The following is a 26,267-nucleotide window of genomic DNA, read 5'->3' as shown; positions in this document are numbered from 1 at the left end:
CGTACTACCAGCATCCTATGAAGGATTTGGGAAACCCACCCCACAATAATGAGTACCCTTTCCAATGACAGACAGACAATCATTCAGTGAGGTTACTTCCAAGAAATGGATGTGAGCCTCTGTGTGAGCTTCTCCAGCTCAACCTCACTCTTCTTCTGCTCAGTGATCTCCTGTTCCAAACACTCCATGAAGGCTTCAACTGCGTTCTCCTGGGCTACAACCAGCTCCTTCACCTCAAAGTGTACATCTTCTCTCAATTTTACAGATTGACTGACCTTCATGTCTTAAAGTAATGACGGACTACCGTTTCTCTTTGTTTGTTTGAGATGTTCTTGCCATAATATTGACTTGGTGTTTACCAAATATGGCTATCTTCTGTATACCACCCTACCTTGTCACAACACAACTGATTGGCTCAAAAGCATTAAGAAAATTAAGAAATTAATCAAATGCATTAAGAAAATTAACTTTTAACAAGGCACACCTGTTAATTGAAATACATTCCAGGTGACTACCTCATGAAGCTGGTTGAGAGAATGCCAAGAGTCTGCATAGCTGTCATCAAAGCAAAGGGTGGCTACTTTGAAGAATCTCAAATATAAAATATATTTTGGTTACTACATGATTCCATATGTGTTAGTTCATAGTTTTGATGTCTTCACTATTATTATACAATGTAGAAAATAGTAAAATAAAGAAAAACACTTGAATGAGTAGGTGTTCTAAAACTTTTAACCGGTATATATATATATATATATCACTCTGCATTGTTGAGAAGGGCCTGTAAGTAAGCATTTCACTGTTAGTCCACACCTGTTGATTACGAAGCATGTGACAAATAACATTATTTGATTTGATACGATACAGGACTCTTATTCTGAAATATTCCCAAAAATCAGACCTGGAAGTACTTAGTCATTCTGGCCTACTTCACACCAGTTTTTGTAACTAGCTAGCTATAGCAACTCTTGAGCAGCACAGAAATCAATAACTTCTCCCACTATTTTTTTTCCCAAAATGTCTAAACTACAGCTACTTAATGAGGTTCTCGATGAAAAATTAGCTGCAGTTCCCCTGGAGATATCCGTAGTAGTTAAAACAACGATAGCAGAGTACCAGGGAGAAATCTCCCGTTTGAAGCGGGCGGTTGCACGTCTACGAAGACTGCTGGATTTGGTTTTCAAACCAGAGATAAAATTGCAAAGATTAGCAGGTTTGTGACGACGTGTCTCTGTTTGACATGCATTTACAGTGTAGCCCAATATTAATCATTAAAATTTGAGGCTTTGATTAGTACATTAGCATATACTGACGAGTAACAATACACGATGTGGGGGAAACGCAAGCAGTATGGCTAGCTAACTACATAACGTTAGCTAGCAAGCATGTACAATTACTTTAATTACAATTTAATAGCATACCAATTTCACGACGAAATATTCAAAGAAAATATGGCCATTGTCCATTAAATGCATTTTAAAAAAGTGTTCTATTTGTCATTTTGTCTTAAATAGTCTTTAATCCGTTTTTGAAAAGGTATTATATTTTACTGGGACTCGTGTGTTCAGTCCGATAAATCAGTCAAGTAATCCTATTTCTTCCATTTCGGCATTTATTTTGTGGATGGGCTCCTGAGCTAAGACACTGCATCTCGGTGCAAGGGGTGTCACTACAGACTCTGGTTCGATCCCATAGCGTGGCGCACAATTGTCCCAGCGTCGTCCAGGTTAGGGTTTGTCCGGGGTAGGCCGTCATTGTAAATAAGAATGTTCTTAACTAACTTAACTAGTTCAATAAATGCAAATACATTTGATTCTTTCTCCAGACCTCCAGCAGCTCACTCTCACCGAAAAGGTTATTCCTGAGCAGAGTCACTGTGAGCAGGAATGGAGCCCTGGTCTGGGGCCGGTGGAGTCGGATACCGAAGAATCTATGTGGGACTCTTTCAACATCATAACTGTGGAGAACCAAACAGAATCTGATGGCGAGAGCCACAACAGAGAATCTGAATCAACCAGTGACTATGAGCCCCCCTCTGAAGTAAGTCCAGACAGTGACAACAGTGAAAATGGAAACGTGGATGGAGTGGAGAGTAGAATACCACTGTCAGGATTAAAGCCTCTCAAATCAAAGAGAGGAAGAGGACGGCCAAGGAAAGGAACCAGTGAGTTGCCCGATCTGAAATGTGACGTGTGCGGGAAATGCTTTACAGCAGCACGTAGTCTGAAAAGGCATCAGCTAAATCTGCACAGTGAAGGGAGACTAACAGGACAGCCAAAGAAAAAAAACTGTGAGTTTCCTGATCTGAAATGTGATGTGTGTGGAAAATGCTTTGAGAAAGCACGTAATCTGCAACGACATCGGCAATATCGGCACAGTGAGGAGAGACGACACATGTGCGACACTTGTGGGAAATGTTTCATCCGGAAGGACCATATGACCCAGCACATGAAGCTTCACACAGAGGAGAAAAAACACTGCTGCACTGAATGTGGCAAATGTTTCCTTCACAAGTCCATCCTGAAAAATCATATGGGTACTCATACAGGGGAGGCTTTTAAATGTGATGTGTGTGGAAAATGCATGACGACTGCAGGTGGTCTGAAAGTGCATCAGAAAAATCACACTGAGAAATCGCATCAGTGCAAAGAATGTGACAAAGCCTACACCTTTAAGGGAGACCTGATAAAGCATGTGAGGATTCACACTGGGGAGAAACCATTTCAATGCAAAGAATGTGGCAAATGCTTCAGCGACAAGGGAAGCCTTCCAAAGCATATGATGACTCACACAGAGGAGAAACCACATCGCTGTAACGAATGTGGCAAATGCTTCAGTCTGAAGGGAAGCCTGACAGCGCATATGAAGATTCATACAGGGGAGGGAGTTCAATGTCATTTGTGTGGAACTCACTTGAAGTTAAAATCAAGTCTAAAAAGACATCTGCGAACTCATAGAAGGAATAGCCCTAATGAATGAGAACACGTACAAATGTTTTGGAAAGATCCAAGCTGAATATTAATTATAATTGTTATTTCTGTGGAATGGAGAAGGATATTTTACCTGTATTTATAGTGTAATGTTTTGGATTGACAAACAGAACATGCACAATTGAATGGCTTTGATAATTACTTATTTCAGAAATGAGTGATAAGAATTTAGTATATTTAATTCAACTGCTAATAATTATAGGTCAAATTCATATTTTCAAAATTAATGGTCTGATTTAACTAATATGGCACTATTTTAAATACAATTAAAAACAAAGGCACTATTATTAATCAATATGATTTGTTTGGGGAGGACTCCTGGCAATGTAAAAAGTTTGTTTTTGTATGTGACTATTCCTCTTTCGCTAAAATAATATATAAATAAAAAAAGAGGCAAGGCCCCCACTTGTGTCATGTCACATCATACCTGGACCACCTATTGAGATTAGCTTTTTTAAAGTAAATCGGGTTAAATGAGGTGAAAGGGAGACTGGAGGACTTTAAGCAGATTTCCCAATATTAATGGACAAAACATTTGCACAACCACCTTGGGTGTGTAAAAGGTGGATTTAGAAACGAGGTGCTCCTGTGTAGAATGGACCCCACTTTTACTGCGACACAATTACCAGAAATGTGTGTATAGTCCCCCCCAAAAAATCACAATAGCTTAAAAATAAATACATTCAATTATTTAGATGATAACTATCATTAAATATATCAACAATAGTGCATATTTTCCCCCTGACTATTTGTTTACAAGGTAAACAGGACAGGACTCTTATTCTGGAGGATTCCAAAATGGTCTCTTGGGAAGTCCCTTTCTGTTAGGGAACACCTACTCTGGGAAGTGTTTTTTTCCCTCACCTTTATTTAACCAGATAGGCCAGTTGAGAGAGAACAAGTTCTCATGTACAACTGTGACCTGGCCAAGATAAAGCATTGTGACAAAAACAACAACACAGTTACACATGGGATAAACAAATTTACAGTCAATAACACAATCGAAAAATCTATATACAGTTTGTGCAAATGTAGTAAGATTAAGAAAGTAAGGCAATAAATAGGCCATATGGTGAAATAATTACAATTTAGCATTGACACGAGTGATAGATGTGCAGAAGATGAATGTGCAAGTAGAGATACTGGGGTGCAAAAGAGCAAAAAGATAAATAACAATATGGGGATGAGGTAGTTTGGTGGGCTATTTACAGATGGGCTGTGTACAGGTGCAATGATCGGTAAGCTGCACTGACAGCTGATGCTTAAAGTTAGTGAGGGAGATATAAGGCTTCAGTTATGTTTGCAATTCGTTCCATTCATTGGCAGTAGAGAACTGGAAGGAAAGGCGGCCAAAGTAGGAGTTGGCTTTGGCGATGACCAGTGAAATATACCTGCTGGAGCGTGTGCTACGGGTGGGTGCTGCTATGGTGACCAGTGAGCTGAGATAAGGCGGGACTTTACCTAGCAAAGACTTAGATGACCTGGAGCTAGTGGGGTTTGGCGACGAATATGAAGCGAGGTCCAGCCAATGAGAGCATACAGGGTGCAGGGGTGGGTAGTATATGGGGCTTTAGTGACAAAACGGATGGCACTGTGATAGACTACATCCAATTTGCTGAGTAGAGTGTTGGAGGCTATTTTGTAAATGACATTGCCGAAGTCAAGGATCGGTAGGATAGTCGTGTGCATGTACAATAACTCAATTTGCCTTTGCACTCCTAAACAGCACGATTTTTAAAAACTTTTGCAAAGGGTAAAGTCTACAAAACTTAGTCCACACTGTTCATAACATATTCTAGTTTTGGGAACAGAAAACGGTATTGAGATCAAATGTTTAATTGAAAATTTGCCAAAGGCTGGCTAAAATCCATCTCCCACTGCCTATCAGTGGGCTTCCTCACATATTTGGTAGTGAGTGGTAACGCTAACCGAATGCTTCACATTAATACTTCCAGTGAAATATCTGTCTCATTGTTCTATCTGTGGTATAGTATTCGAACACAACTTATGGCTCTGGCACTGATCATTCCCAGAATGCATCGTTATTCTTGCCAGAAGCACAGATAGAACAATGAGACACACACACACCCATAAATTGAGGTGGAAACTGAGCTGCACTTCCTAACTGCCAAATGTATGACCATATTAGAGAGACATATTTCCCTCAGACTACAAACTCACAAAGAATTCGAAAACAAATACAATTTTGATAGACTCCCATGTCTATTGGGTGAAATGCCAGTGTGCAATCACATCAGCAATATTTGTGACCTGTTGCTACAAGAAAAGGGCAACCAGTGAAGAACAAACACCATTGTAAATACTACCCATATTTATTTATTTTCCCTTTTGTACTTTTAACTATTTGCACATCGCTACAACACTGTATATTGACATGACATTTGAAATGTCTTTATTCTTTTAGAACTTGTGTGTGTAATATTTACTGTAAATGTTTTGTTTATCTATTTCACTTGCTTTGGCAAAGTAAACATATGTTTCCCTGCCAATAAAGCTCTTAGAATTGCATCTGCTTGGTGTTTCCACTCACTACCAAATATGGTAGTGAGAGGAAGCCCAGTGAACAGCAGTGGAAGAAGATGGATTCTGCATGTTCTCAACGATGAAACATTTGATCTCAAGTCTTCTGTTCCCAAAACTGAAATATGCCATGAACAGAGTGGACCAAGTCTTGAAGACTTTATCCTTTGCCAAAGTTGTAAAAAAATTGTGTTGTTTCGAAAGAGTGCAAAGGCTAATTACGTTATTGCACAAGCACACTTCAGAGTAGGCGTTCTGTAATGGAAATATACAGATGATGCTAGAACAGGCCAATAGGATCTCACTAGCTCGTGCTTGGCTCTGCCCACTATGACTAATTTGTTCCCATTGGAAACGACAGGCTGTGGTCTATCTTGAATTAGTTATAAAAAAATCTTTGCCAAAAGTATTTTAAGAAATTAAGAGATGGTGAACCTAAACTCGATTCGTATTAACGCCCATTTGCCCGAATTCAAAACAACTGGGATATTTAAAAAATACGAGGTCAAATCATGACGTCAGTGATCTTCAGATCGGAGCCTTAGAAAGAAGCCCGAGTTCCCTGGTTAGAATTCCAAGTTGGATGACCTTTCAAAAGTGTGAGATTTCCGAGTTCCCAATTGTTTTGAATCTAATCTCATTGTTCTATCTGTGACTATACCCTGGCTTTTTACAAGGGTTTTCGTGACGAATAATTTAGTAACCGCGTGACACACCATGACAACGTGAGCATGATTGGTTGATATTATGCTGGGCAGGCGTTATACATTCCTCCATTTATTAACCACTGAGATTACTATCCTCATTTCTTGGGGAGAGGCATGAAGCAAGACGATGGATGGTGGTTGGAAGAGCGCGCTTGTTTGAAATTGAAAAGTGTTGCGGTAGCTTTTGATAAAGAAGAACATCGAGATGAAGCAGCTACTTTATAAGTGGGATACACTGTTAAGTGCTACATCCAGAGGGGTTTGTGCTGATTGTACAGAGATTGTGACAGCCGGTTAAATGGCATCCCTTGAGAAGGCAAGAACAAAACGTGTCAGAAGTGCAGTATTATCATAAGGAGACGTATACTTGGAATACGAAGGAGGAATGGAGGGAAAAAGCGAGGCAGAGGAGGTCTGAGGGAGAAAGAGGGTGAGCTTGAGTCGGTTAAAAATGGCAGAAAAAAGGGAGATGGTTTGTTAAAGAAGGATGGTAGAAAGTAGCAGAGTGAGCTGAAGACAGGAGGGGAAATGGAAGTGAATGAGGTCGAAGTATTGGCGGTGGTAGGTGTGAAGTTCTCTGAGCCCGAGGCTTGCACTGAGGGTCAGGATAAATATGTCTGACAGTAGGAGTGACGTTTTTGGAAAAAGTGGACCCTTGCCTTTTGGCTGATCCATTTGTGGTTGCAGGGTGGCTAAAAACAGAGTTGGGTGCTGTGGAATCGGTGAGGGTAACCAGAAGTGGTCGTAATAATTGTTTGTGTTTCTGTTGGTCAGAGGGAGATGGCGCTGCACGTTAAACGAATGGGAGGGAGCAAGAAATTTGAATTATTTTGCTCTCAAGAAAAAGGGTGCCATTGAAAGGAGTGATTACTGCTGTAGCAGTAAATGTAAAAGTTGACCAACTGAAAAGGAAGATTTCTGGTATTTGTGATGCTCGTCGTTTGGTGCTACACACAGGGTGGCGTGACTGGTGAAACAGAAGAGTCTGTTCTTTTGAGTTTTTATGTTGAGGCTTTGCCCGACAGTGATGTTAGGATATATACGTTATCCTGTACAAGCTTTTGTGCTGAATACATTACGTTGTTACAGGTGTCAAGCTTATGGGCATGTGGCAGCAGTGTGTAGGAGAGAGGTTCCTAGGTGTGCAGAAGGGCATGAGACAAAGGAATGTGTAGCATTGGGGAAAGTAGTGGTATGTGTTAATTGTAGTGGTGCCCATGGGACTGGGGATCAGAAAAGACCCATGCGAGAGAGGCCGGTTGAGGTTTCCAGGGTTAGAGTAGTGCAGAAGTTGTCATATGCTGAGACAGTGAAGAAAGTAGAGTAAGATGGGTCAAGGGGGAGGGATCCTGAGAGGAGTGGTGTGAGTAGTAGATCGGTACCAGTACAGAGGGATAGGCCAATAAGTTACATATTTCGGTAAGATTGGATTTTTTGCATTTATAGCAATGGTTATCAACTGTACTGCAGGGATAGAATGTAAGTCTACGAAAATGTAGGTTTTGGTGGCAGATGCAGAGAAGTATTTGGGTGTGCAAGACTTGACATCAGACAAATTACAGGGTGTGTTAAGCAGTGGTGCCCATCCTTTCAGGTTGTTGGCCTAAGGTAGGACTAAATAGATTTAGAAATAGTGGAGTAGAATGGTGTTATTTTTATATTTTTCTGAGTGTAGTGTTAATGGTAGGGTCTGTATTTATTTAAAAAATCAAGCAAAGTATAAGGGAGTTGTACTCCAGTCTAGTAGATGGCGGTAATGCAACATTTATTGGATACCAACCGCCGTTAAACGTCATCGAAGAATCCTAGTTTCTTCAAATATTTCTGTTATTGCCTGCTTCACAGCGGTAGCACACAAAAGATGCTAGCTATTTTATTTTATTTGAACGTTACGTGAATGAGTCTGAGGGCAAAATGTCAACTTACAATATGTTCCAGTCAGAAACAACATCGATTATGGCTTTTGTCGTCGAGACTGTAATGAAAGAAATTTGCCATCTTTCAAACGCGCAACACTCGGACGCTAACGACTGCAGTAAACCGGAGAGAGAGGTGAGCACTGACAAATACTCTTCTGAGCAGCGTGATGGCGGGTGCGTAGTGAATACAGTTAAGTCGAACCAAAGTTTTAGATAATTAGCTTTCTCAATTGTTTAGTTAGGTAACGTCACTACTGCTATACCTTATGCCGCGTTCTTGTCCTAGTCGGAACTAGGAAACTCGGACATTTCCGACTTGATAACTGGTTGAACGAGGCACGTGTAACTTAAACCAGTTTGCTAGTCTAATTTCCGAGTCTCCTATTTCCGACTAGGACTTGAACGCGGCATTAGCTCTCGAAAACTAGAGAGAAGGCAGAATGCCGCCTCGTTTTCAGGCATTAGCTTCGCCCACCACTACATGTGAACAATCCCGACGCGCTGTTATAACGTTTAGAAACGTCAATAATCGCTTGTAAATATGGCTTTCGAAAAATGACATTTATCTTTAATCAGCGATAATTAAAAATAAAATATTTCAAATAAAAAATGTACATACTGTAACAGTTTTGCATAGATCTATACAGCTGGGGCCTACATCCAACGAAACTACACTTCCCGAGTTATGCCTATACAGGTGTTCAAACAATGCTAGATAGTTTATTAGCCTTTTGTCTCACGTAAACAAGCGCTGTAACATGGAGATATGGCCATGTGGGAGCATGAACCAAGCCCTATCAAGGTGCTTACCAATTTAACCAGACATCAAGAGACTAGTGTTAATGTTCAGATTGAGCTTTGGGGTCTTTTACACTAGCAATATTTAAATCTGTTCGATTTCGCAGTGTGGATAAAGGTAAAATGTGCATGTCCCATCCCAGATTTAGCATAGATCTAATTGAGGTGTCTTAATGTAACCATGATTGCATTCGACCCCAGTGCAACTCGGTGTAAACAAGCATAACGGTAGGGACAGCATCTTCTGGCAAGTCCTAAGCTATGTTGCTAACTTGCTAGGTAGCTATAGTTTCATATGTAATGATGTGTAATGATCATGCTGTTAATCAGCTTCTCGATATGCCACACCTGTCAGGTGGATGGATTATCTTGGCAAAAGAGAAATGCTCACAGATTTGTGCACAATTTCTGGAATATTTTATTTCTGCTCATGAAACATGGAATCAACACTATACATGTTGTGTTTTGTATTTATGTTCAGTGTAGTAGCTAGCTAATCAGTTTACTTTTTAAAATTTCTCTACAGCTTTGCACCATGATGAATCTGGTGATGGGGGAGGCTATTCGTAAAATCTGCCAACTATTCCTAGTGACCTCCTCACGTTTACAAAATGAAAACGGGAAACTGAAAACCAAGGTGGAGCAGATGGAGGAAGATATGAAGACAATAACTGAGAAGGCTGAACATTATAGAATGTCTCTAGCTAAAGTACAGGCACAAGCGGAACCGAAAGGACCTACCCATGTTCTGCACAATGGAATCATCTTTGCAATTAAACCACTTGGTGAGTGTTATAGACCTACAGTCATTACTGTCTATAGCAAATTAGTTAACTTATTTTTTTCCCCTATATCTTTGATAGTTTTGTTTATCAACTTACATCACACACATTGAGTGGAAAGAAAGGGAGAAGAGTTGTAAATATTTCAATGTAATATTGCATGTTACTTTTAGATCTCCCAGTGTTGCCTGGAATGACAGCGGGTTCAGCATTGCCAGGGAATGTCAGTCAAGCGAACCCTGTCACTAACGCAGCATCAGTCCGTGCAGGTAATATCCTCAAGTTGGTGTTCATTTGAATAATTGTTGACAAACCAGGGGTGCATTCAATTTAGTTAAATGTTGTCTATGGTTTAGTTCAATGTTTGTTGGCTGCGTGATGGGTTCTACTTGAACTATATGTTTTCCCTGAATGATGCATGCGCTTTTCTTAATCATTCTTTTAGTTATGTTTGGTGGGTCAAGTGGGTTTGGCCTGATCAATATGTGGCTGTTTCAAATCGCAAAACTTGTGCTGCAAACAATCACCCTCGGGGCCAACTTAATCTCAACATTCTTGGACTGGTCGTTCAGAACATCGCTGTTTCTGTTGAATCAAATGTTGCACCACGTTGTGTCCTGCTGAATGAGCTCCAGCATTCAGCAGGACACTAGGAACCAAAACAGTGAGTGACTACCTGAACTTGTCCAAGAAACACTTGTGTTCGTTTTGTTGCAGAATATTGCCATATATTGGTTGATTTTTATTTGACTAATTAACCAAATTGGTTTTGGACAACTTTGTTTTCTTATGTCCTCTTAACTTGGGCCATAGTTTTACAATGTGTGTCATCATATTCCTTTTTATATTTAGGTCCTGCAAAAGTTTGCAGTAAACCCACAGAGACGTCTTCATTGGAGAATGACTCCTCTCTGGGAGACACAGATGGACTGAATACAGACCCCTCCCCAAGAGACACTGAATCCAACGTTGAGCATATGAGAGCTGCTCTGCCAGGGAGCAACGAGAGAGACTGCCATGAAAGCCAGAAAAACAGCAATACTACTAAAGGGACACGATCCAAAGAAACCAAACGCTTCAAGTGTGATATTTGTGAGAAGACCTTCAGCAAGAAAGAGTTGTTGAGAGTTCACAAGTTAACACATACAAGACCCTTCAAGTGTGATGTGTGTCAGAAGACCTTCACCAGGAAGGGGTTACTGGAAGCTCACAAGCTAAGTCACACAAGACCCTTCAAGTGTGATGTTTGTGACAAGGTCTTCAACCTGAACCGCTTGCTGGTACGTCACAAGCTAATTCACACAGGAGAGAGGCCATTCGCTTGTGGTCAGTGTGGCAAAACATTCAGAATGTCCAAGCAGCTTGAACATCACATGTTGTGTCACAGAGAAAAAACTTTCAGTTGCAAAGTTTGCGACAGTATATTCCCTGCCAAGAAAGATCTGACACAACATCGGCTTGTTCATGCTTTGGAGAGACCGTTCAAGTGCCTGACTTGTGGAAAGGGTTTCACATCAAGGGCCGCGCTTATGGGGCACGAGAGAATCCACACCGGTGAAAAACCACACAGCTGTGCTGAATGTGGGAAGAGTTACAGACTGTCTTATGACCTAAGTATTCATATGCGAAGACATACAGGTGAACGTCCGCACTTATGCTCAGAGTGTGGTAAGAGCTTTATAACTAAATCCAGCCTTGAAAACCACAAGGTAATCCATACAGGGGAGAAGCCATTTACATGTGAGACCTGTGGAGCTGCTTTTGGCCATAAAGCAAACCTTCAGAGACACCAAGTTCTTCACACAGGGGAGAGACCATACAAATGTAAAGTGTGTGGGAAAAGCTACCTTCAGTCCACTGACCTAAAAGCTCACATGCACCGTCATGGGGCAACCAAACCATTTATGTGTGACCTATGTGGAAAGACTTTCATTTACAATTACCAAATGAGACAGCACAATATAAAATGGCACACAGCTGAAGGAGAGAACCTTCCTGGGGGAGTTGGAACCTTGACAAAGCCATTCAGTTGTGATGTATGTTTGAATGGCTTCTGCTCCATGCTAACTCTGAAAAAGCATCAAGAAATTCACACAGGACAAAATCAATACTCTTGTTCTGTTTGCGGGAAAACCTTTGCCTATAAAAATACTTTGGACTATCACATGAAACTTCACAGTGGAGAGAAGCCCCATGAATGTAAATACTGTGGAAGAAAATTCATTCTTAAGCAAGCTCTCAAAGGACATGAGCGAACCCATACAGGTGAAAAGCCCTTCAAATGCGGTTATTGTGACAAGACTTTCTCAGTCAACAGCAATCTCAAAAGGCATGAGCGAGTCCACACGGGAGAGAAGCCATTCAAATGTGACGTCTGCGGGAGAGGTTTCAGCCAAGCCAACAACGTCAAAGCCCACATGCAAGTCCACACTGGAGTTAGGCCTTATTATTGCAAGAGATGTGGAAAGGGCTTTTCTGACATAAGACACTACAAAAACCATAGCTGTAATGGTGTGGCAGTGACACGCAATCAGTCTCGTAAACCTTCTGACCGCACTTTCAGAAGTAGGAAAGGAGGTAGAGACAGGAGTGCTTGCCATAATGCTGCTGTGATGTCGACTCAGTGATATATTCTTGATCATTCACAGTGGGGCAACTTCCTGCTTTCAGACATCAGGAACAACATGGATGTATTCAGCAGGGTGAGAAGTTCTCGGGTGAGTTTCTGGAAAGCCTCGTAGGAAATGAGAGGCATATCTGCCGTAATGCTTGGAGATTTTGCTATGAATCTTAGTCAATGTTCATGAGCCCACATTATCATGGAGACGTTGTATATTTCTGACTGTGTTCAATCATTTACAATGTGTTTTTTTTCTGTTGTGTAAATCCTTAAACACCTAATTCATGTGAAAATATCAGAACTACACATTAATACTTTGTCCATCAGCTACATAGGAACGCTCAATTTGTTGTTCAGGTGATTGTCCTGATTGGGCAAGAATTGAAGGAATTCTTGTTTTTAAAGGTCCAATTTGGCTGTTTCTATGTCAATATCATATAATTTCTTGGTAACAATTGAAGTACCTCATTTTGCTTGTTTTCAATTAAAATGGTTTAAAATATATTTTAAAATCACTTTTTAGCTATGAGCAATTTCTAAAGCAAGAATTTTGCTTGGACTGTCAGAGTGGGGAGGGGAAAACTGTTGTTATTGGCAGAGGTTTGGAACTCTTCCTTATTGGTCTATTAACTCATTTATCACCAGAAACTCCATCCCACCAAAACAGGCTGAAATGTCAGCCGGTCTTTTCAAACAACTCTTACTTTAAAAGGGAATTATCATTCTCACAGTATTATTCCAACTTCATAGTGTGGAAATACTGTACATGACCAAAGGTATGGGCATTAATATGGAGTTGGTCCCCCCCTTTCCTGCTAATCCAGCCTCCCTCCACTCTTCGGGAAGGCTTTCCACTAGATGTTGGAACATTGCTGTGGGGACTAATGCTCTTGTGGCTGAATGGAAGCAAATCAATGCATTAATGTTCCAACATCTAGCGGAAAGCCTTCATAGAAGAGTGGAGGCTGTTATAGCAGCAAAGGGGGACCGACTCTATATGAATGCCCATGATTTAATGCCCAGCTTTAAGCTGTTCACCTTGGTGTACTATTTTTCCGTTGTAAGAGACTTAAGAATGTCTTTACCTTGTTTGGTTAGTTCCATTTCAAATAACTTTTGGGAGAAGTAGCCTTTTAGCTTGAGGAGAAGTGCATTGGATCTCCTTTTATTTGCGACATTGCATTTATGGTTTTTAAATACTACATTTAGGACTCAATTCTTGAGTTGTATCCGCATTAGTCCCTTCCCATGTATTCTCAGTGTCTTACTTTTTTATGATGGTATAATTTATTGTAACATTTTTATTATCTGGAACTGATGCTGAAAATTGTTGCTTTAATCAGTTTTATACACCGATGGGTGGTTTCCCGGACAGACTTTTCATTTAAGTACTAGGCTCAATCGATTTAAACTAATCCAGATTTTAAAAATGTCTTTCTGAGATGTTGTTTGACTTCAGATTAATTGGTTCTAGACTAGGGCGTCTCAGACTAAGGTAAGTAAGGACTAACCATTTAATCTTTGAAGCCTAATTTATACTAACAAAAATCTAAATGCAACATGCAATAATGTCAAAGATTTTACTGAGTTGCAGTTCATATAAGGAAATCGGTCAATTGAAATAAATTAATTTGGCCCTAATCTATGGATTTCACATGTCTGGGCAGGGGTGCAGCCATGGGTGGGTCTGGGAGGGCAGGGGTGCAGCCATGGGTGGGTCTGGGAGGGCATAGGCCCACCCACTGGGGAGCCAGGCCCAGCCAAACAGAATGAGCTTGCCCCTACAAAAGGGCTTTATTACAGTTCACACAAAGCTTTGTAGACTATTGGGAATACAGTCGGTTCACTTACACCACACAAATCTCCTGTTTCACAATGAAGGTCCAAGATGCCAAAAATCTCAAGGTGATAAGTAGTAGGAGGGATGGGACTTCTGTAAAGAGTCAGATGAAAGCCCTGGCTTTAACTAGGCAAGTTGGTTAAGAACAAATTGTTATTTCGAACCAGGGTCTGTAGTAACTCTAGCACTGAGATGCAGTGCTTTAGACCGCTGCGCCACTCTGGTGCCAAGGTGAACCTGGGGGCCAACATCCATTAATCTGAAGTTAAACCTACTTCTGGACAGGTTTAATGTAAGCTTTCACTTCGATCTAGAAACTCTAATAGTCCTTCTGGAAATCTGACTTTAAAAAAAATCTAGACTAGGGCAAATCAGACTATTAAACCATGTCTGAGAAAAGCCAATTCAGTTAGTCCAATTTAAATGCAGTTAGTCTAGGATTAGGCTTAATCTGTGTCTGCGAAATCGCACCGGAGTGTACAAAATATTATGGACACCTTCCTAATATTGAGTTGCATCACACCCCTTATGCCTTCAGAACAGCTTCAATTCGTCAGGGAATGGACTCTACAAACTGTCAAGCGTATCACAGGGATGGTGGCCCATGTTGACTCCAATGCTTCCTACAGTTGTGTCAAATTGTCTGGAAGTCCTTTGGCTGGTGGACCATTCTTAATACACACAGGAAACTGTTGAGTGTGACAAACCCAGCAGCGTTGCAGTTTTTGACACAAACCAGTGTGTTTGGCACATACTTCCATACCCCATTCAAAGGCACTTAAATATGTTGTCTTGCCCATTCACCCTCAATGTCTTTCACCTGGTCAAGCTATCTCAAGGTTGCACAACTGGTGTGGGTGGCTTTATTTGGCCCCCGAAGTTTGCTGAGCAAAAAAACAGTTTTCATTGTTGGATATAAAAGATTAAAAACACCAGGAAATCGGCTCTTTATTTAATTTTGGAAGTCTGTTCCCAAATGTTCCCACACAACAGAGATGTGATCGTATACAAATGTAAGCAAGTTTAGAAATTATTTTAGTCAAATTTGATCTGTTTGGGCTTCTTACAGTCGATTTGACATTACAAATGATTTGTAATTATGTTCCGGCTGCCCGGCCATCCGATCAAGAACACAAATCGGTACATGGCTCAGTCTAGTTGATGATCCCAGGTATGTCATGGAAAGAGCAGGTGTCCTTAATGTTTTGTTCACTCATTCTAAATTCACTTTCATTTTTATTCCATTTTGATAGACCGCAGCGGATTTAGAATGTTGAATTTGTTTCATCTCTCACTGATGACCTGACAATCCCATCCTCTGAGTTATCTTTTATCAGAATTTTCAACATCATAATCATTATATAGTTTACTAGTTTGTGTTGCTGTGCTCATCTTATTTTCAACAATTAATTCCACATAGAGGAAATAGAATTTCAGCTTTTCTATTGGCATGGTTTCCAAGAACATTGATGTTGAGTCTTTACTGGTAATCTGACACCTTCATCCTCTACATGAGCATCTGTCTGATTAACAACATCATGACTTGTTTGATGTTCCATAATGATCTTTGTTTCCATTCATTGATTTCACTTTGATAGACAAATCTATTTCCTCCATTGGCATGGTTTTCAAGTCCATTGATTCAGAATCTTTTGTTTTAACTTGACCATCATCCTGCATTTCGGCTCCCAAATGGCGCAGCAGTCTAGGGCACTGTATCACAATGCAAGAGGCGGCACTACAGTCCCTGGTTCAAATCCAGGCTGTATCACATCCAGCCGCAATTGAGAGTCCCATAGTGCGTTGCACAATTGGCCCAGCGTCGTCCGGGTTTGGCCAGGGGAGGCTGTCATTGTAAATAAGAATTTGTTCTTAATTTACGTGCCTAGTTATTTCGATAAAAATCTAGGTACAGGTAACTAGCTGTACCCCATAAATGCCCCGATGATGCAAACTTTAATGGTATGACACATTTGAGTTATTTAGCAGATGCTCTTATACAGAGCAATTTACAGGAGCAATTAGGGTTAAGAGCCTTGCTCAAGGGCACTTCGTGATATTTTTCACCTCATCTTTCTACAATGAGTTTCCAAGTCTGACATTTTCGAGTTGTCTTGAACGTGGCACTATTAGTGGAGGGTCTGAGGATTCTGAAACGCCTCTTTCACTTTGACAACTTCTATAGTTTGAAACGGTACAGAAGCAGACGTGTGGATATGAAAATGCTCTCTTCAAACATGTTAACCAATGTCAAATAGGATTAACTTTTAAAACCATCACCCGTGTTGTTTTATACAGGGGATTATAATTAAAAGCGTCACCAATAGACTTTTAAATAATACAGTGAAACTTAGATCTTTGTTCATTGATAAAAAAAAATGTTTGCATTTCCAAGTCGGGCGACTTTTATTTTGAATGAGGCGTATGAGCACGTGACCAAATTTGAACTAGCTTCATTGCTGGCAGGTGCTGGGTTTGTACGCCACAAATTCAAAATAGTCAATCTGAGCGCAAAATGGCTACAACTTGTTATAATGGGTTTCAGTCAGAAACAACATCGATTATGGCCGTTGTCGTTGACACGGCAATGACAGAAATTAGCCGATTTCTGCACCCCGTGCCAAACTCTTACCCAAACGTTAGCAATCCGGAGAGAGAGGTGAGTAGCTGTAGCCTACAGTGCAAATTGCACTACAGCAAAGACTGGATCTCTGGCAACGGTCGGAGTTGAGCTTCCTACGTAACGTTTAACTTTAGCTAACTAGCTAAAGTTACACCACACATAACAATTATTAAAACAAATATTTGGTTACACGTTACGTTGTCTAATAGAGAGGACGAGGTAAAAATAGAGGCCTAATTCGGCGGGAAGTCCCTACGGCATGTAGCGTTTTTTTTTTTCGCCAACCAAGCAAGGAGTTTTTGTATGGAGGTCAATAAGTGTCGAATTTGGGCATAAAAAGTTTATTTGATTATAAGTTTTGTAATGGTCATAGGTTGTTACGAGTGTACTGGCATAAGTAGGACACGTGACAAACCAGCAACTCAGTGAGAGAACCATCGGTAGTGGTCTCGAAATGGCTGTACATATTTATAGCATGAGGCCTAGTAGCATAGCATCTCACTCAATTGTTAGGGCAAGAGACAAGTATCTTGTAAGTATATCCATAATCTTTGCTAATTTAATAGTTTATCCACTATGATAGTATTTGGCGTAACTATGACTACGTTAGTTCTAGAGTGCAATAGCAAAGACAGTACAGTATAAAGATGGACAGAAACTGCTTCTCCTATAGAAATCCCCGATCACGCTTGGAAGCGATGTCAATGTGACGTTGGCTAGCTATGCCGCGTTCAAAACAACTGGGAACTCGGAACTGGTAACTCAGTCATTTCTGACTTCAGTGTGTTCAAGGCAATTGGGAAACCGGAAATAGACAAGCTTCGACTGGGAATATCGTTTTGAATGGTCATCCAACTCGGGAACTCTGGCTTCTTTGTTGAGATCCGAATTGAAGATTACCGACTTCATAATTTCAACCTCGTATTTGTATCTGTTCCCAGTTGTCTTGAATGCACCATTAAGCTCATCGGGTCTAATGGTCATCGCACCTAACTGCGCATGTGCAGGCCGTCAACTCAAAGACACTCCTTCAATATAAACGTGTCAGTTTATAACTTTCAGGAGGTCTGATTAATAACATGTTCAGCTACTTAAAGGAACATTTTACTCTACTCTTAAGGTATCAGCAGTCAAAGTATTGGACCTTTGAGAAGCAGTGTCATCGGCGTTGTGCCTTTAGATTTCGAGAAAAGGAACTAAGGAATAATTGTTCACTTGTCTCATTGACCACGTTTACATGCACACCAATGTCCTGTTATTACTCGGGATACTCGAAGTGTTCTGTTTTTAAGTTGACATGTAAACAGCATATCCTGTTTACAATATCACGGTTATGAGAAACCCGGACAAGATGCCTGGTATATTCTGATACTGTGGCATGTTAACATCGTATTCCGTTTTGAATATTTATTTATTTATTTATTTTACCTTTATTTAACCAGGTAAGCAAGTTGAGAACAAGTTCTCATTTACAATTGCGACCTGGCCAAGATAAAGCAAAGCAGTTCGACAGATACAACAACACAGAGTTACACATGGAGTAAAACAAACATACAGTCAATAATACAGTATAAACAAGTCTATATACAATGTGAGCAAATGAGGTGAGAAGGGAGGTAAAGGCAAAAAAGGCCATGGTGGCAAGGTAAATACAATATAGCAAGTAAAACACTGGAATGGTAGTTTTGCAGTGGAAGAATGTGCAAAGTAGAAATAAAAATAATGGGGTGCAAAAGAGCAAAATTAATTAAATACAGTTGGGAAAGAGGTAGTTGTTAGGGCTAAATTATAGGTGGGCTATGTACATGTGCAGTAATCTGTGAGCTGCTCTGACAATTGGTGCTTAAATTGGTGAATTGGTGCTTTGTCATAACTTGTTGCCCCAGAATACTAAAGTATTGCTCACCAGAATGTCTTACATTGATACATTGAATGCACTAGTCATTTAGTTAACACTGGTAAAGTTGTCAATTTTGTTTAAGAGACGGGGACAGGAAACGCAATAACGCTAGTGTTCCAGAGACATATTTGTTGTATTATTTTACTGCAAGATATAGATAATTCTGCAATGGTTAATATTACATTACGCTTCATGTCAGAAGTTATAGGCCTGCAGTCAGTGTCCAGATTTCAATTACTATTCCATTTAACGCATATTTACTTAAATGAGGAATGTTCTGTTTATTCAATAGTAATGCCAGAGTTTCTAAACCCAGAAGCGCAACATCTCGAGACTTCCGGGAGCACTTGTGAAACAGCTTAACCTCTCTAGGGTATGTCCCACCTGGCCAACATCCAGTGAGATTGCAGAGCGCCAAATTCAAATACAGAAATACTCATTATGAAAATTCAGAAAAGATACAACTATTTTACATAGGTTTAAAGATGAACTTCTTGTGAATCCAACCACCGTGTCAGATTTCAAAAGTGCTTTACGGCGAAAGCATACCTTACAATTATTTGAGAACATAGCCCAGCAGACAAATCATTACAAACAGTAACCAGTCATGTCTAAGAGTTACACAAGTCAGGAATAGAGAGAAAATTAATCACTTACCTTTGATCTTCATATGGTTGCACTCAGACATTAATTTATTCAATAAATGTTCCTTTTGTTCGATAGTCTCTCTTTATATCCGAAAACCTCTGTTTTGTTCACGCGTTTTCTTCAGTAATCCACAGGCTCAAACGCAGTCACAACAGGCAGACAAAAAATCCAAATTGTATCTGTAAAGTTCATAGAAACATATCAAACAATGTTTATATTCAATCGTCAGGTTGTTTTTAGCCTAAATAATCAATAATATTTCAACCCGGACAATAACGTCGTCAATATAAAAGGTTAACAAGAAAGGCACTCTCTCGGTCGTCCGCATGAAAAAGCTCTGAGACACGGCAGGGTCCACTCATTCAGACTGCTCTTACTCCCTCATTTTTCAGAATACAAGCCTGAAACAATTTGAGTCCTAAGTCAATGGATACTGTAATGGCATTGAATAGAAAACTAAAACAATAAATAAATAAAAATCCTACTTCCTGAATGGATTTTTCTCAGGTTTTCGCCTGCCAAATCAGTTCACAGATCACAGACATTATTTTAACAATTTTGGAAACTTTAGTGTTTTCTATCCAAATCTACTAGCTGCCGGGGCGGCAGCGTAGCCTAGTGGTTAGAGAGTTGGACTAGTAACCGGAAGGTTGCAAGTTCAAACCCCCGAGCTGACAAGGTACGTCGTTGGTTAACCTGGCCTTCATGAACTATGAAGCCTTTGTGATTTTTCTGATAAATGCTTCAAAACTCACAAAAAGTTGTTACCTGATGAAGACTCTCTCATTGAACAAAACGCCCCTGAACAGGCAGAACTGTTCCTAGGCTGTCATTGAAAATAAGAATTTGTTCTTAACTGACTTGCCTGGTTAAATAAAGGTAAAAAAATATATATATGCATATCCTATCTTCTGGGCCTGAGTGGAAGGCAGTTTAATTTGGGCACGCTTTTCATCCAAAATTCCAAATGCTGCCCCCTACCCTAGAGAAGTTAAGCAGACCAGTTTGGGGTTTGAGAAGTCAGTGAGGGAAGTGAGAAATTCTAACAAATCTAGGCACAACCTAGATTTGAGTTATTGTTTTGAGTAATTGAACATGTTATGACTCCAACCTTGTGAAAGTGACAAACTGACAAGTTGTAATTTGAGTCAAAAACATCTTTATCGGAGTGCTTTTGATTTGATGGCCTGCACATGCGCAGTATGGCTCGAGACGACCGTTATGCCATCGCCTAGAAGCGTGATCGGGGATTTCTATTGTCTTCATGCTGTACAGTCTTTGGTAATGTCATCTTTTTGTAGGCACGAACACCGCCATGGTTCGTTTGGACAAAGTCTATGGGGAAATGAATGGAGATTTTTGTAGCGTTTTTGGATAAACGGCAAAAGTTAGGTCTGTGGTAAATGCAGGCTTATGAGTTCTTATATGTTTTGTTCAATGAGAGAGTCTTCATCAGGTAACAACTTTTTGTGAATTTTGAAGCATTTATCAGAAAAATCACAAAGGCTTCATAGTTCATGAAGGCCAGGTTAACCAACGACTATAATGTCATAGAACAAAACCTATAAGATCTCCTAAGCCTGTGTTAACCTCAGACCTTATTTTCTGTGTTCATTCCAAAACCCTATTCTTTCCCCATAGGAATGGCTGAACGAACCAGAGGTAACTCTTTTCCGTTTTTTTATGACTACAGGCTGGCGAACTCTATTGCTATCCCATCTAGCTAGTTAACTTACTGGTTTCACTTCCTCATTTCAGTGTGGCTGGCTGCACAGCTATCTACTTGGGTAACCTTTTTTAAATTTCTCTACACAGCTTTGCACAATTATGAATCTTGTAACAGGGGAGGCTATTAGGAAAATCTGCCAACTATTCCTAGTGGCCTCCTCAAGTTTACATAATGAGAACGATAAACTGAAGACCAAGGTGGAGCAGATGGATGAAGTTCTGAAAACCAAGGTGGAGCAGATGAATGAAGATATGAAGGCATTGACTGAGAAGGCTGAACATTATAGAGCATCACTGGCTAAAATGCAGGCACAAGCAGAACCAAAAGGACCCACGCATATTCTGCTTAATGGAATGATTTTTGCAATACCACCAGTTGGTGAGTGTGTTAGACCTAGCTAGCTACCTAGTCATTACTGCCTAGGCTTTAGCTATGTCTAGCATTTTAGCTATTAGGGTTCTTGGCTTGTTTTTTGTATCGATTTAGGCCTACATGACTTACACCACGAAAAGCGAAACAGCGTTTTGAACGTGTTTTAATGTAATTATGATTGATATGTTTTTAGGTCTCCCAATATTGTCTGGAATGACAGCGGCTTCAACATTGCCAGGGAATGTCAGTCAAGCAAACCCAGTCACTAACGCCATGTCAGTCTCTGCAGGTAATCCTTAAGAGGATTTTATTTTGAATAATGGTTACCAGACCAGGGTCTTATTCACTAGGAAGCAAATTGGCCAAAACGAAATTTTTATTATATTTTTAAATGATATAAATTAATGTATTGGTAGATTTATTTGACTAGCGTCCTGTCCAGCTAGTGTATTTGTACATCAAGATGCCTCATGCTACATAAAAGTTTGCTCTCTAGTAGGGCAGGGCAATATATCAAATTAATTCAAAAACGTGTGTTAGTTCAGCGTTCCAAATGCCTGTATCGCAAGAATCTAGGCTGAATTCATTTCCCATTTTTATGAGCATTTGTCTTATTGGTCACGTCTTCTTCGCTCGTCTCTGTGCACTGTGCACACTCCCCCTGCCACCAAGCCCCTCCCCCTGACACAACAACAAAGAGTAAAGATCACTTCTTCCTCTCTGACAACAAGTAGTTTCAACTCTATTTGCAATTGAGGTTTGGCCAACAGGACTGGTCATATGGACACTGAAACACAATTTTACTGTAATAGAGGAGAAGTTAGGGTCTAACGATACCATTTGTATGTCTCAACTCAAATTGTGTGAATAACCTGTTAAAACGTGAGTATCAATGAACATTGATTCTGGAAAACTAATGCTTAGCTTCTGTTGCTTTCGGTACTACGTACTGATAGCAGCATTTTAACCACAGACAGTAATACTAAATGTCTAGTCTGTTTTATAAATGTGCAATGAGCATTAACTATATAACTATATAAGGAGTAACTCGTTCTCATTCTGAGAAATAAATTAGGCCACTTGATTTCAACATCTGAACAAAGAGGACAGGCTAGCATCCTTTTAAACAGTTGGAGATGGACAGAAGGGTGTGTTCATATCTAGTCAACTGTTCTGCCTTGTTAACTAGCAAGCTAGCAAATAGATCCAAGTTGGCTTGACTTTAAATATAAAGATTAGCTGGCTATTTGCTAGCACCTGAGCTTGAGAGATTGTTTGAGACCTGTGTTAATTTTCTATAACACCTACTACAAGAAGTTGGTCATTAGTGAATTTGGATTATGCATGGTTCTGGTTAAATGTTTAACCAAAAGGGCATTTTCATAGACTTAAAAGCCAGATCACTGATTATTGCAAAAATCAAGTTAAACTATTTTGATAAAATAATTAACATATCAATGGGTCTTGTGGAAGGCTTTTTAATAGCCTCGGTATAATTTCAGAAGTCCTGAATTCATTAGATTATTGCTGACTGTTTGAAATGCAGTGTATTTGACTTTTAATTGTACAACAAAGTTAATTTAGAGAACATATGAAGTGTGTATCGCCCATGAGTTAGAAAAAAATATATGATTTTTAGGCCATTTCGCCCAGCCCTACTCTATAGGCTCCGGACCTATGGGCCGTTCTGGCTCAGACGAGGCTACTTACTTTCAATTAATGAAATTAGTATAATCTTCACATTTGTAAAACCTGTTTAATTTATAGTTTTCTAATGTGTATATACTCATATTTCTTTCATATTTAGGTCCTGCAAAGGTTTGCTGCAAACCCACAGAGATGTCTTCATTGGAGAATGACTCCTCTCTGGGAGACACAGATGGACTGAATACAGACCCCTCCCCAAGAGACACTGACTCCAACGTTGAGCATATGAGAGCTGCTCTGCCAGGGAGCAACGAAAGAGACGGCCATGAAAGCCAGAAAAACAGCAATACTACTAAAAGGATGCGATCCAAAGAAACCAAATGTTTCAAGTGTGATGTTTGTGAGAAGACCTTCAGCCGGAAGAACCTACTGGTACAACACAAGCTAACTCACACAAGACCCTTCAAGTGTGATGTTTGTGAAAAGACCTTCAGCAGGAAGGGGTCACTGGAAGCTCACAAGCTAATTCACACACTGGTACATCAGATGCTAATTCACACAGGAGAGAGGCCATTCACTTGTGGTCAGTGTGGCAAAACATTCAGAATGTCCAAGCAGCTCGAACATCACATGTTGCGTCACAGAGAAAAAACATTCAGTTGCAAAGTTTGTGGAAATGTTTTGTCTACCAAGAAAGATCTGAAACGACATCAGCTTGTTCATGCAGTGGAGAGACCGTTCAAGTGCCTGACTTGTGACAAGGGTTTCACGTCAAGGAAACTGCTTATCGAGCACGAGAGAATCCACACCGGTGAAAAACCATACAGCTGTGCTGTGTGTGGAAAGAGTTACAGACAGCATGGTGGCCTTAGTATTCATATGCGACGACATACAGGTGTACGTCCGCATTCATGTTCAGAGTGTGGTAAGGGTTTTATGACAAGCAGCAGCCTCAAAAACCACATGGTTGTTCATACAGGAGAGAAGGCATTTACATGTGAGACATGTGGAGCTGCTTTCGGCCATAAAGGAAACCTTGTGAGACACCAAGTGCTTCACACAGGGGAGAGACCTTACAAATGTGAAGTGTGTGGGAAAAGCTACCTTCAGTCCACCGACCTAAAAGCTCACATGCACCGTCATGGGGCAACCAAACCATTTATGTGTGACCTATGTGGGAAGACTTTTATGTACAATTTTCAAATGAGACGACACCATCTAAAATGGCACACAGCTGAAGGAGAGAAGCAGAGGGTACGAAAGAGAAAAGAGAGAACGAGAACCGCCAGGAGAGCGGGAACCTCAACAAAGCCATTCAGTTGTGACATATGTTTGAACGGCTTCAGCTCCATGCTAACTCTGAAAAACCATCAACGAAGTCACACGGGACAAAAGCAATACTCTTGTTCCATTTGCGGAAAGACCTTTGCCTATAAAAATACTTTGGACTATCACATGAGACTTCACAGTGGGGTGAAGCCCTACGCTTGTAAATACTGTGAAAAGAAATTTGTTCTTAGGCAAGCTCTAGAAGGACATGAGCGAACCCATACAGGTGAAAAGCCCTTCAAATGCAGTTATTGTGACAAGACTTTCTCAGTCAACACCAATCTCAAAAGGCATGAGCGAGTCCACACGGGAGAGAAGCCATTCAAATGTGACGTCTGCGGGAGAGGTTTCAGCCAAGCCAACAACGTCAAAGCCCACATGCAAGTCCACACTGGAGTTAGGCCTTATTATTGCAAGAGATGTGGAAAGGGCTTTTCTGACATAAGACACTACAAAAACCATAGCTGTAATGGTGTGGCAGCGACATGTGATCGTTCTCGTAAATCTTCAGACCGCTCTTTCAGAAATAAGAAAGGAGGTGAAGACAGCAGTGCTTGCCATAATGCTGCTGTGATGTCGACTCAGTGATATAATCTCTATCATTCACAGTGGGGCAACTTCCTGCTTTCAGACATCAGGAACAACATGTATGTATTCAGTAGGTTGAGAAGTTATCGGGTGAGTTTCTGGAAAGCCTTGTAGAAAATTAGAAAATGTTCTTTAGGGAATGAGATGAGTGCCTGCTGTAATGTTTGGAGATCTTAGGGTCATTGTTCATTAGCCCACATTCTCATGGACGTGTTTATTTCTGACTGCTGAATCATTTACAATGTTTTTTTTCTTTCTGTTGTGTAAATCATTAAACACCTAATTCATGTGTAAATATCAGAACTTCTCATTTACATTATTGTCCGTCAGCTACATAGGATCGCTAGATTAGTTATTCAGAAGATTGTCCTGATTGGACAAGAATTAAGGATTTCTTTTTTTATACAGCATATACGTACACTAAGTGTATAAAACATTAAGAACACCTGCTCTGTCCATATACATAGACTGGGTGAATGGGCATGTCAAATGTGTAAGTGCCTTTTAAACGGGTATGGTGGGGGTGGGCAACGCAATATTAGGAAGGTATTACTAATGTTTGGTATACTCACTGTATATATGTTGGCATTAAAATGAACCTGAATACCTTTTTTCCTGGTTTCTAAACTTTGGTCGTCTCCCTGGATTTTGGTTATTTTTCATTTTAAATTGGGCGGGCAAGTAATTGACAACTTTTCCCAGTATTCCCAAGTTTTATTTTCAAAATGTCTCTTACCTTTCTGCTTGACAAAAACCTTGCGTCAGTTCTACTTTTATAATTATTACATTTACAATTAATACTTTCAGAATTATTTAGGGTGCGTAATAGATTTGTTCTGTAGAAGCAGCACTTTATTGGCTTAGGGCAGTGTGGAAGAAATAATCATGAATTGTTCAAAGCCCCATAAACAAAAACTGTTGCAAAAGGGCTTACATGCTGACCAGACCGGACACGTCTCGTGCGCGAGCGTCGCAAAATAAATTTAGAAATCCATGTTATTCAATTATTGCACCCACACTGCTCGCTCTCGCGCGCCAACAAGCGTCTGCAACGCCAAGGGCTAAAATAGAAGTCGTTCCTATTTCAGGCGCAAATAGCGCTGAAAGTAATTTCCTCATTGGTTTATAGAAGCAGGTACGTGGTTATACCCACGTGGGTAATTGAAAGACTAACTTTGTTGCCGGTTGTAGTGGTAATACAATGAAAGTTTATAAATTCAAAGATGAAAAAGCC

General features: G+C 40.2%; 2 protein-coding genes and 1 pseudogene across 3 annotated transcripts; all 3 read left to right on the top strand.

Annotated features, from left to right (window-relative positions):
* The first annotated feature begins 927 nt into the window (after window positions 1-927).
* LOC139408359 (gastrula zinc finger protein XlCGF57.1-like) lies at window positions 928-5,174 on the top strand. Its single transcript, XM_071152133.1, has 2 exons — window positions 928-1,213; window positions 1,826-5,174. Exons 1-2 carry the CDS (start codon window positions 1,018-1,020, stop codon window positions 2,977-2,979), a joined length of 1,350 nt encoding a protein of 449 aa, XP_071008234.1. The 5' UTR covers window positions 928-1,017; the 3' UTR covers window positions 2,980-5,174.
* A 2,896-nt stretch (window positions 5,175-8,070) lies between these two features.
* Window positions 8,071-12,476, top strand: LOC139408358 (zinc finger protein 708-like; annotated as a pseudogene).
* A 4,155-nt stretch (window positions 12,477-16,631) lies between these two features.
* LOC139408356 (zinc finger protein 665-like) lies at window positions 16,632-25,664 on the top strand. 2 transcript variants are annotated; one of them, XM_071152128.1, is made up of 5 exons: window positions 16,633-16,856; window positions 21,010-21,030; window positions 21,184-21,475; window positions 21,663-21,758; window positions 23,277-25,644. In XM_071152128.1, exons 1-5 carry the CDS (start codon window positions 16,713-16,715, stop codon window positions 25,031-25,033), a joined length of 2,310 nt encoding a protein of 769 aa, XP_071008229.1. In that variant the 5' UTR covers window positions 16,633-16,712; the 3' UTR covers window positions 25,034-25,644. The 2 variants fall into 2 exon arrangements, with proteins under 2 accessions (XP_071008230.1, XP_071008229.1); XM_071152129.1 differs by lacking the exon at window positions 21,010-21,030 and having other exon boundaries at window positions 16,632-16,856; window positions 23,277-25,664.
* The last annotated feature ends 603 nt before the right edge of the window (window positions 25,665-26,267 follow it).

This window comes from Oncorhynchus clarkii, chromosome 5, assembly GCF_045791955.1.
Source record: "Oncorhynchus clarkii lewisi isolate Uvic-CL-2024 chromosome 5, UVic_Ocla_1.0, whole genome shotgun sequence".
Classification (NCBI taxonomy): Eukaryota; Metazoa; Chordata; class Actinopteri; order Salmoniformes; family Salmonidae; genus Oncorhynchus; species Oncorhynchus clarkii.
The sequence above is the reverse complement of the archived record's forward strand: the minus strand, read 5'-3'. Positions and strand labels throughout refer to the sequence as shown.